Source organism: Leucoraja erinacea, chromosome 9, assembly GCF_028641065.1.
Source record: "Leucoraja erinacea ecotype New England chromosome 9, Leri_hhj_1, whole genome shotgun sequence".
Taxonomy (NCBI): domain Eukaryota; kingdom Metazoa; phylum Chordata; class Chondrichthyes; order Rajiformes; family Rajidae; genus Leucoraja; species Leucoraja erinaceus.
The window spans coordinates 41263222-41275681 of record NC_073385.1 but is presented as its reverse complement, the minus strand read 5'-3'; the positions used below and the strand labels follow the sequence as shown (position 1 = coordinate 41275681).

General features: G+C 41.8%; 1 protein-coding gene across 1 annotated transcript in view; it reads right to left on the bottom strand.

The window, feature by feature from the left end:
- Nucleotides 1-281: 281 nt before the first annotated feature.
- Nucleotides 282-12460, bottom strand: part of LOC129700291 (5'-3' exonuclease PLD3-like) — a 28175-nt gene continuing 15996 nt past the window's right edge. The window contains exons 6-9 of the mRNA XM_055640645.1: nucleotides 3723-3862; nucleotides 3464-3626; nucleotides 2512-2608; nucleotides 282-940 (exon numbers count right to left, since the gene is read on the bottom strand). Coding sequence (XP_055496620.1) covers nucleotides 762-940; nucleotides 2512-2608; nucleotides 3464-3626; nucleotides 3723-3862 — 579 coding nt within the window. The 3' untranslated portion in view covers nucleotides 282-761. The remainder of the gene's footprint in view (nucleotides 941-2511; nucleotides 2609-3463; nucleotides 3627-3722; nucleotides 3863-12460) is intronic.

Genomic DNA, 12460 nt, shown 5'->3' with positions numbered 1-12460 from the left:
TTTGTTTATTTGTATGTTTATATATGCGCGCGCACACTCGCACACAATTTTAGCTATTTATTATGGATTTTACAGAGTAATATGTTTCATGATCCAAAAATACTTTATTGTCACGTGTACCTAAATACAGTGAAATGCTGTTCTGCATACAACCCAGTAATATCATGCAGCAAACCACCGAACAGTCCAAGGATGCGAGGATGCGATGGAACTCACATTCCACAGTGAGTTCAGTTCGGTAACAACCCCCTCTCCCCCCCCCAGCATGTACCAAAAGCCTAATTACTCAGGTGGCCTCTGTCTCCTGCACTAGTCTTCATTGTAGGGAGACCCTGCCTCACACATTCCTCCAACTATTTAAGTTTAGTTTTGAGATGCAGTGTGGAAACAGGCTCTTCAGCCCACTAAGTCCGAGCCGGCCAATGATCACTAGTTCTATCTTACACCCTAGGGACAATTTACAGAAGCCAATTAACCAACAAACCTGCACGTCTTTGGAATGTGGGAGGAAACCAGAGAACCTGGAGAAAGCCCACACAGTCACAGGAAGAACGTACAGACTACGTACAGACAGCACCCATAGTCAGGATCAAACCCGGGTGTCCGGCGTTGTACTCTACTGCTGTGGCACTCTTAACCCTTTGTGTTTAAGAGGAGCATGGGAGACAGAGGCAGTATGAGTTCAAAATATCCTGTTAGTCTTTCACCCTGAAGGTACCTACAATGAATCATTTTAACCATTAATTTTACACAAAAATCAACTAATCTTTCAAGTCGTCCAGCGTTATGGAATAGTTGGAATTCCAGTCTCTTTGAAACAGATTTTTTAGCTGAAGGTGAACTGTATTATCAGCCTCTTCCTTATCTTCTGAAGTCTGATTTATCAGCAAGCTCACGCCAGTTGTAGAATTGAAATAGTCAAAAGACCAATTTGAAGTACCTGGAAGACATTGTAGTGAATGAAATCAATGTACTTGCAGCTTCAAGTAAAGTAGAAACCCTCCCTCCAAAAGCTGAGAAATACTTATCAGTATATACTGTATAAAAACAATTGGGGATGATTTTTTTATTTTGCAAGTGTAAACACATTTTCTCTTGTATCCTACTACATAATGCAAGAACATTTTTGATTATAATTCCTATAGCATATCAAGGACTCCAACCATAAATCTCAGCACTGACTGGCAATCAAGGCCATCCACGTCTCACCAGTCCTCAATCAACGTATTGGACAGGCTGCATTGGATGTGGTACATTGAGTGATTTGCACACTGTGCTGATGATAACAATTGTTCCGGTGAACTAGAACTAGCGAGGCGAGCCCTAAATTACAACTACTCATATTTAATCTGTTTACCAATTGCTGATTCAAGTGTAATTGACGCTGAAGGGCAGTTCCTTTGCTATATTGTTCTACGTTCTACATTTTACAATAAACCACATTTGGTATTTAATCACCTCTACAATATTGGCATTTGTCCATATCTAAGATACCAGATTAAGATTTGAATTTATCTGCGTATTTCACCAATGCTTTCCCTCTTCAATTTATTTTGAAGTATAAACTACAGGGTCTGAAGAAGGGTTCACATATTCACCTACAGGGTCTGAAGATGGGTTCACCGAAACATCACCTATTCCTTTTCTCCTGAAATGCTGCCTGACCCACTGAGTTACTCCAGCATTTTGTGTCTACTAAAGGACATGGGTTTAAAGTGAGAGGGGAATGATTTAATAGGAACCAGAGGGGCAACGTTTTTAAACAAAGGGCCCAAGTACGAGGGGGTACGAGTACAATGTTTTTACACAAAGGATGGTAGGTATAAGGAACAAGCTGCCAGAGGATGTAGTTGAGGCAGGTACTATCACAATGTTTAAGAAACATTTAGACAGGTACATGGATAGGATAGGTTTGGCAGTATATGGGCTTAAACGCAAGCAGGTGGGACCAATGTAAATGGGGCATGTTGGCCGGTGTGGGCAAGTAGGTCTGAAGGGTGAGTTTCTTCTCTGTTTGACTTTATCACTCTAATACTATTTGTAGCCTTTTTCCATTCATTGATCGATTAGAACACCAAAGCTTTGAGACAAGGACAATGCCCTTACCTTTCCATATACATTTCAAGACCCTCCTCTATGTCTACAAAGCCCTCAATGGGCTTGCCCCTTCCTACATTAAAAGTCTTCTCACCCACCACTCCACCTGCAGGTCCCTCAGATCGGCCGACTTGGGGCTGCTGAATATCCTGCGGTCTAGGCATAAGCTCAGGGGCGACCGCGCCTTTGCGGTTGCAGCTCCTAGACTGTGGAACAGCATCCCCCTTTCCCATCAGAACTGCCCCCTCCATCGACTCCTTTAAGTCAAGACTAAAAACTTATCTATACTCCCATGTATATATGTATGTAGTTTGTTTGTTTATACTATTCTAATAACAAATGTAAAGCACTTTGGCCAATGAGAGTTGTTTTTTAAATGTGCTATATAAATAAACGTGACTTGACTTGACTTACCTATATATGCAATATTTTCTGTTACAAAGTATTTGCCGTGACTCAGTCTTGCAAAAGGAATGTTGCTAAAGTTCCCCGTTGGAACAATGAAGAGCTTCTAGAAAAGGGGAATATTTCTGTTACTATTAATCAACAAGAATGTACATTATGCATAAAATATTCAAAGCACACTGCAAGTTTAAGAACCTCCCCAAAATAATTTAACATCCATAGATTTTAAGAGCCCTAAAATGATTTTTTTTTAATTGTCTAAATATTCCTCACAACAACATTTCAAATATTTAAATGGCACGTAGATTACATTGGCATCGTTTCAGAGTACCAATTAAGTGTTTAAAATAAGAATTGATGTTACACCATATACATTTCTGTATTCTCCTTACATTAATCACAGGGTTCGTCCCCTAGAACGGTTTACAATCTGAACAGTTTGTTAATCGGAAATGCAGCTTCCCGAAAACATCGGCCAGCCTAGGGCAATGTGTAGTGCAACTCAAATATTGTGTTTAACTCAACTATGAACTTTTTCACACAAGGGCGGTGGTGTATGGATCGAGATGCTGGAGGAGGTAACTTAAGTAGGTATTTTTGCAACATTTAAGAAACATTTAGACAGGTACATGAATACGACAAGTTTGGAGGGATATGGGCCAAACGCAGGCAGGTGGGACAAGCGTAGATGGAGATGTTGGCCGGTGTGGGAAAGTTGGGCCAAAGGGCCTGTTTCCACATTGTAAGACTCTATGACTCTATTCAGATCTGCTGCAGTCTGAGTTTCCACACAGCAGCCGGCAAACCCGTCCCTCCTCCCCCTCCAGACTCTCCCAAGCATTTGATCAAATATATATTAGTCAGGTGTTCTTAACCTGGGAATGACCTGTGAGAATGAATCAGCTCTCGGACATTGTTAATGCAGCAAGTATTTTTTGAAGTAAAGAGTCATTTTAAATACCACGTCAAAATTGACTTTCTTGATGTCTCTTAGAGCCTGCAGTGACTGAAGATAGGCCAGCATGGATTTATCTGAATGCTTCCAGTAACCGACCAAAAGTTGGATGTGAACACAGCGCTCGATGGCTGCTTTCCTCAGTGAGTCATCAATAAGCGGCCAATATCTAGGTAAAATGCGAGATTTACAATCACATAAAAGCTTCCAATTACGTGAATACTGTAATTGTGTCCTTGACGTACAAGTAATCCCTTTTACTTACAGTATATGCTTTAGAAAACGTGATGTTGGAAAATATTCCATGACAGAAATAAAGATAAACAGTCTGGCAGCATTTATGCCACTGAGAATAGCATCAAGGTCGGCCGTCCGGCCATTAGCACACATCCTTGGAGGAGAACTCTAGATAAATCAACAATTATAATTAGTACCTGAAAAGTTTTCTTTAATATCAGTTACAATCCAGTGATTGTTAATTGTTAGTTTGAATTGATATCCCTGGTTTCTGTATAAGGGCTGAGATAGAGTGGATATGGGAAGGATGTTTCCAGTAGTGGGATAGTCCTTGACCAGAGTGCACAGTCTCAGAATAAAATGATGTAGCTTTGGAATGGAGATAAGGAAGAATTTATTTAGCCACAGGATGCTAAATCCGTGGAATTAATTGCCACAGAAGGCAGTGGAGACTTCTGCCTTGGTATTTTTAAAGTAGAAATTGATAGATTATTGTTTAGTAGTCAAATGTTATATGGAGAAGGCAGGAGAATAAGGTTGAGAGGGAAAACAGATCAGCCATGATCGAATGGCGAAGTGTCTTGATGGGCCATATGGCTCAATTCTGCTCCTATGTCTTATGAACTATATCTTATATAACTATATGGCTCCAATAGTGCAAGTGCATTAATATAAATAACATCCTTGACACTTTAAACATGGCTCCTTGAACGATCGCCATTGGCTTTATTGTCATGTGTACAGCGCTAGCCAGGCAAATCATACCATATATCAGAACCATCAAACCATACGCATGTATAACAGGTAGTGCAAAGAAAAAAATGAACATAGTGCAGAATATAGTGTTACAGCTGAAGTGAAAGTACAGATTTAAAAAAGTGCATGGGCACAACGAGATAGACTATAAGACAGGGCTGTGGAGTTGGAGTCATCGAGTCCGAGTTGGAGTCGCAGTTAGAGCAATTTTGATGATGCTGGAGTCGGTTATAAAGTCCCGACCCGACCTCAACATAAATTTTAGAGACTGCGTAAATCGGAATCAACAAATGTTGCTATCAAAGCTAGATTGTGTTGATGAAAACAATAAAATAGTAACTCAAACATTAGGAGTAAAGGTCACCAAGGCTCATCATGAGAGCATTTATCTCCAGAACTTAGTGGAAGAAATTTTGAAAGATTTTGAAATTAAGAAAGACCAGATTCTATGCATCATCATTGATAATGCTTCAAATATGCTAAGCACAATAGAAAAGATTAATAAAATTGAAGAAGAAAAAGTCACTACTGAAAGGAAGATCTCTGATGCAGATTCTGAAACTGAAACAGCAGAAATAGAACACAATGATGAAACTTTAGATGATATTGTTGAGGGGGCATCTCAGCTCTGTCTAATCCAACATATGCATTGTGTTGTACATACATCGCAACTAGCAATAAAAGATGGATTGAAAGAACGCCATGTAGCTACTCTGATACGTAAGAGAGGCAAGTAGCCACAGTAGCTAGGACTCTAATATTGATGTTATCCTCCAGCGACATGCAGGAAAGAGAGCTATTTTGGACCAAGCAACTCGCTGGGGCAGCACATATATGATGGTTAAGCATTTGCTTGACCTGAAACCCTTTCTAGAAGACATTGATAATCCCAGTGTTTTACTGACTAAAAGTCAATGGAGGTTGGTATCACAATTAGAAGCTCTGCTTGGTCACCCTTATGCAGTCACCAAAAAGCTGCAAGCAGAGGATTTAACTCCTGGTAGATTCATATGGGAGTGGACAAAAAATAATATTTCACTTATCCAAAGCTGGAGGATTAATTGCTGAAGGAATTGTACCGTCAGTGAAGAAAAGAGAGGGTCTGCTACTTGAAAATCAGATCTTGTTAGCTGCTGTCTACGTAGACCCAATGAACCGAATCTTGTTGAGCGAAGATCAAATTGCTCGAACAAAAGAGGCCCTCTGTGATGTTGCAGTTCAGAATAAAAGGGCTACTACCTGAAAAGTCACAACCACGCAATGAAGATGGGAGTTCCAAATCCTTCTCATCCTCTTCAAATGATGGTCAGATTTTGCAAAATATTTAGATAGAATTGAACAGTCGATAACAAAGCGTTCCCGTTTAAACGTGCGAAGGCAGCCTTTTGATGTTAAACTAATGGAATGTAAGCAAGATTTTCTTGGTGGTTTAAAAGAAGTAGAGAAATATGATCGCACATCTAAATTTACAGCACAATAAGTCATCCCTGCTTATCCAGAAATAGTGAAATTTGCAGCTATGATAGTAACAGCCATGCCACCCACTCAGGTCAGCGTTGAGAGGCTGTTCACCACACTGAAAATAATTAAATCAGATTTAAGGGCTTCAATGAAAGAGGATCTGGCAGAAGCAATTCTGTTGCTCAGGACAAGTTATTAATACATTTTAGGTATGTACTTTTGCAGCAAACTTTACCTATGCAGTTAGTTTTAATTTCTATTGCACTTGAGAAATTATTTTTGTCATGATTTAGCCATTTAGCTCATATCTGTGGCCTTAGTTTAATACATTTTGGAATAATGCTTTTATAATTTTTATTTAATTCAATGGCATTTTAATTTTGTCATAGCCCTATATGTATTTCTTTTCTTTTAGCATAATGAATTCTTTATTTTTCAAGAATCAGGCTTATATAAGCTTTACTGCGCTCTATTACATTTCCACCAGACGTAGGGGAATAGGATCAGGGTGGTGAGGTGAAGGGGAAAAGGATTGGGCAAAAGTATGAAGGAAAATGGAGGAAGAGGAAAGGAATGGTGTGGATAAAGGAAAGCAAAATGGAGGAAGAAAAGCAATGTACAGAAGAGACAGGAGAGAGTTGGAAAGCAAAGCAGTATAGGAGAAATGTGTGAGTTTTGAAAAACTGGAAAGAAGGAAAAACAGCATGTAAGAGTGGGTGTTAAAATGAAGGGGAGAACAGGAAAAGGGAGATAAGGAGAGGTCAATGGGGAAGGGAACAGAGATGGGAGAATGTTAGGAATGTGGACACAGACAATAGACAATAGGTGCAGGATTAGGCCATTCGGCCCTTCGAGCCAGTACCGCCATTCAATATGATCATGGCTGATCATCCACAATCAGTACCCTGTTCCTACCTTCTCCCCATATCCCCTGACTCTGCTATCTTTAAGAGCCCTATCTAACTCTCTCTTGAAAGTATCCAGAGAACCGGCCTCCACTGAGGCAGAGAATTCCACAGGCTCACAACTCTGTGAGAAAACGTGTTTCCTCGTCACCATTCTAAATGGCTTACCCCTTATTCTTAAACTGTGACCCCTGGTTCCGGACTCCCCCAACTTCCTGCCTTTAGCGTGTCCAAACCCTTAATAATCTTATATGTTTCAATAAGAAACCCGCTCATCCTTCTAAACTCCAGAGTGTACAAGCCCAGTCGCTCCATTCTCTCAGCATATGACAGTCCCGCCATCCCCGGAATTAACCTTGTAAACCTGCGATGCACTCCCTCAATATAAAACGGAAATTATAGTGGGCTACAATATAAAGGACCATTGGCTGTTAAGCAGTCAGACTGCTATATTTCAGGTCTATCTGCATAAGTTTACGGCTGAGGTGGGAAAGGGGAGGAATCGAATTGAGGAGAAGTGAGAGCTGCACCACAATAGTATTTTCCAGACTTTGCAATAATTGAAATCCAAAATTGCAACAAATCTGCAGCTCTGAACAACAAAGCAATCAAACCAATCTGCCCTTGCTGGTGTTTACGAGGCAACTAAGCCGCCTCTCCCCTATAATTGCCACATCACACCTTTCCCACGTTCTTGAACAAATATCCAGCCTATTTCTGGATTTCAAATCCATTGCTTTGAAATGTATCTGCTTGGAATATCTGCCAAAAGACACTGCGCTTTCTCAAGTAAACAAGGAATGTATCCAGGTCTCTAATAGTTTCCTCTGACTTGTGACTACACGTTTGTGCTCAGCTCTTTGGAAAAATAATTTTGTAAGCACATCTATTATTTAGAAAGATTCACTAAATTGTTTTCAGATAAAGCCTAAACAGGGTGGCACAGTGCTGCTGTGGTATAGTTGCTGCCTTACAGAGCCAGAGACGCGGGTTTGATCCTGCCTACCGATGTCGTCTGTACAGAGTTTGTACGTTCTCCCTGTGAATGCGTTGGTTTTCTCCGGGTGCTCCGGTTTCCACCCGCACTCCAAAGACGTTCAGGCTTGTAAAATTGAAAAGCTGTCGCTAATATGTAGGATAATGCCAGTGTACGGGGTGATTGCTGGTTGGCATTGGCTCGGTGGGTTAAAGGGCCTGTTTTCAAACTACCCTGTATCTCTAAACTCTAAAGCTTTCTCCTAGAATTTTGAAAAACTGTTAAGGCTTTAATTGAAAACAATTTAGTGAATCATTCTGAATAATGGATGTGCTTTTGACACACCTAATAGATCAAATATTTGTGGGAAACATGGTACTAGGTGACCATATTTCTTACTGGTCAAAATCACCTCCATCTTCTAACATGTTAGCATTATTGCTTCAAGGGGTGCAGGACCAGGAAGAGCTGCTGGGTGTGGTGGGCCGCTACGTGGCAGCCCCACGTGCAGGAAGGCCATTAGAGCCTAAACTAGCGGCCAGCATTAACCACCTCTCCAACAGGGCCCTACAGGAGCAGGTGGTTAATGAGGCCTTAGAATTGTACACAGCTCCAGAAAATTGTGAGTCTCTCAAAGTGCCGGCTGTCAACAGCCAAATCTGTGGGCACGTCGGGACAAATATTCGGAACCAGGAGCTGAAACTGCAGCGGATCCTCAGGCTCCTGACGTCAGCCATCACATCATTTGCTCGTTCTGTGGACAATACGGAGATGACCACAAACCAACAGGACACTCTCGCGCTGTTGTGCAACACGCAGTTCGAGATAAATAACCTCCGTAAAGAAATTATAAGACCCGCCCTAAATCCAAAATTTGCGGGGTTGTGCAAAACCCCAGCCACTGAGCCAGACACACTGCTCTTTGGCAAAGACCTCACGAAAAAAGTAAAAGATATGGAAGAGGCCTCTAAAACTTTCGGTCTCATGAGGGCAGGCCCCGGGACGAGCAAACCCAAAACAACAATACCCAAGCGGCAGCACCCCATCGCGTCCACCAGTCGACGTCTACCATATGGGACTGGTGAAAGCTCGGGGTCCGCATTTTATCACCGGAAGTCTTTTTTAGACCAAGGCCCAGAGCGGACCCCATGGAAAATGCGCCAACCCCCAAACATCACCGCCACGTCAGACAACGCGCAAGACTCGCTGGTCTGGGAAGAGACAGAAGAAACACCAATAACCATGGAGGTAGGTGGGTCTGGTTCCTACCAGCATATAGAAAGTAGGGGCTCAATACTAACAGGGGGGAGATTACACCTGTTTAAGGGAGCATGGGAGTCTATCACGAGTGACAAGTATATACTCAATAGCATTAGTGGAAACAAAATACAATTTATACTAGAAAAATTGCCACCAGTTCAACATTCACCCCAGAGGGTCTTTTCCCTCTCAGTTAAAGAAAAACGAGAGGGACAAGCTGAACTGGTGAGACTAATCACAAAGGGTATCATTGAAAAAACAAAACATGAACCCTTGGAATTTGTATCAAATATATTCACTAAAACCAAAAAAGATGGTGGATGTCGCATCATCATTGACTTAACTTCACTAAATATGTTTGTTAAGTATGTACATTTCAAAATGGAAACGTTTGTTACTGCCAAACAACTAATTTCCAAAGGATACTTCATGGCAAGCATTGACCTCAAAGATGCTTACTATTCAGTACCCATTCACAAGGATCATCGCAGATACCTGAAATTTACCTGGATGGGGCAGCTATGGCAGTTTAAAGCGTTACCCAATGAGTTAACATCAGCCCCAAGATTATTCACCAAGATACTAAAACCAGCCCTGGCAATTTTAAGAAGACAAAAACATATTGTCATGGCATATCTTGATGATATCTTAATAGTAGGCAAGACCATGGAATTGGCTATATCAGCTGTGTTAGCTACCAAACAGTTGTTCGAAACCCTGGGATTTGTCTTACATCCAGATAAATCTAAGTTGAAGCCATCCACAAACCATGGACTGCTTGGGCTTCACAATTAACTCAGTCCACATGTCTGTAACTTTGCCAAAAGACAAAACAGTTGAATTGGCACAATCATGCAACAATTTAATGGTCAACGAGCGACCAACTATTCGACAAGTAGCAAGAGTAATTGGGAAAATAGTAGCAGCATTTCCGGCTACACAATTCGGACCTTTGCACTATCAAAACTTACAAAGAGCAAAGGTACAGGCACTAAAACGACATGCAGGTCATTATGATCGTGTCATGAAATTACCCACTGAAGCAATATCAGAACTACAGTGGTGGGCAGAAAACGTTTGGCATAGTTTCAGCCCTATCATCATCATTAACCCTACTTTAGTTATCCAAACAGATGCCAGTGCTCAAGGCTGGGGAGCGACTAACTCCATATCCAGCACAGGTGGTAGATGGACTAACCCAGAGTCATCATTACTACTTACACTGGGCATTAACTATCTAGAGATGTTGGGTGCCTTTTATGGTTTAAAAGCATATGCATCCAATATGCATCACTTGCATGTACGGTTACAAATAGACAATACTACGGTGGCGGCTTACATTAACCATATGGGCGGCATAAAATCGATATCATGCGACAAATTGGTCAACACAATTTGGCAATGGTGTGTCGAAAGACATATTTGGCTATCAGCAACTTACCTGCCAGGTAAGCTAAATACAGTGGCAGACACCAGGTCACGCAAATTTAATGACAACACCGAATGGATGTTAAACCCCAAAGTATTTGCAAAAATTATCAAGCAATATGGCACGCCAGATATCGACTTATTTGCATCAAGACTAAATCACCAGGTACCTATGTATGTCGCTTGGGAACCAGACCCCGAGGCAGCAGCGGTAGATGCGTTCGCGCTGGATTGGGGAAATTTCTTCTTCTATGCATTTCCTCCTTTCTGCCTCATCAGTCGGGTACTACGCAAAATACAAATGGACTCTGCTTCAGGTATTTTGATAGTACCCGACTGGCCTACACAGCCATGGTTCCCATTACTCCACGACATGGTTGTTGAAACCCCGAAGATATTTCCCAGTGACCCAGAGTTATTAACACACCCAGTGTCGGGCATAAGCCACCCATGCCATGAAAAAATCAAACTCCTGGGTTGCAGATTCTGAAAAGACCGTTACTGGGACTAGGATTGTCAGAACAAACCGTCAACACCATGTCAGCATCCCTCCGAACATCCACTAAAAAACAGTACTAGACCAGCATTAAAAAATGGGAGAAGTACTGCCTGGATAAAGGGACCACCTACACAACCGCTACAATTACCAACGTACTGGAATTCCTGGCAAACCTTCACCATGAAGAAGGACTCAGCTACAGTGCCATCAACACAGCGAGAAATGCCCTGTCTGCCTATTTAAAACAAGCACCAGGACAACAGGCCATAGGGTCCCACCCGCTGGTGGTCAGGTTAATGAAGGGTATTTACAACACTAACCCCCCTAGACCAAGGTACACCTATATATGGGATGTCAGTGTGGTCCTGACATACCTCAGGGGATGGCCACCAGCCAGATCCCTCAACCTGGAACAATCAACACTCAAAACGCTCATGTTGATGGCACTTGTATCCGCACAGAGGGTCCAGTCACTACACCTATTGCGACTGGACAACATGATTACAGCTCCAGACCAGATCTCTTTCATTATCCAGGGACTGATCAAACAGAGCAGACAGACCAGGAACACCTAATCCAGTCGTGGAATTCCGGGCTTACCCGCCAGAACCACGGTTATGTGCCATGACCCATCTACTGTCCTACATAGACACAACCAAAAATATTCGAGGGAGTGAAAAAGCCTTATGGGGTCAGTCATAAAAAACCTTATGACCGGGTGACGAGCCAAACCATTTCGAGATGGCTCAAGCAGGAGCTAAAAGCTGCAGGGATAGACACTAACATGTACAAATCTCACTCCACCAGGGCAGCATCAACGTCGACGGCCAAAAGAATGGACGTGCCTATAGACCACATCCTGGCTACAGCAGGATGGTCGGGGGAAAGAACATTCCGAACTTTTTATAATAAGCTGTTGGCAAAACCTGCTTTATTTGCAGAGAAAATTTTACAGACTGCAAATATTTAATTTAAGCCCGGGGGAGCAATTTAATTTTTGTTGTTATTGTTAATAAATATCGTTTTGTTTTTCTACAAACAGATTCATTGGTTGATTACGATAACACACTTCCTCCCTCAAGGACTTCGGCAGTGAGTGAAGTAATAACTGTTACACGGTTTGAAATCACAGAGCTTTAAAATCTTCACGTAGTCACTCACATGACTCCGAAATAAAATAGTAAGGTTAAACGAGAACTTACCAGTTTGAAGTTTGATCTGTATTTTATGAGGAGTTACGATGAGGGATTACGTGCCCTCCGCTCCCACCCTCAATAATATGGGTCAAACTGATAACTGATGACTCCTTTTCTATACTATGTTTATTTCAATAACTGTGTCTATCTGTGATTCCACACCGCTGCTTTGAAGTATGCCGCGCATGCGTGCTGAGCGGGTTCTTCACGTAATCCCTCATTGTAACTCCTCATAAAATACAGATCAAACTTCAAACTGGTAAGTTCTCGTTTAATCTTACTATT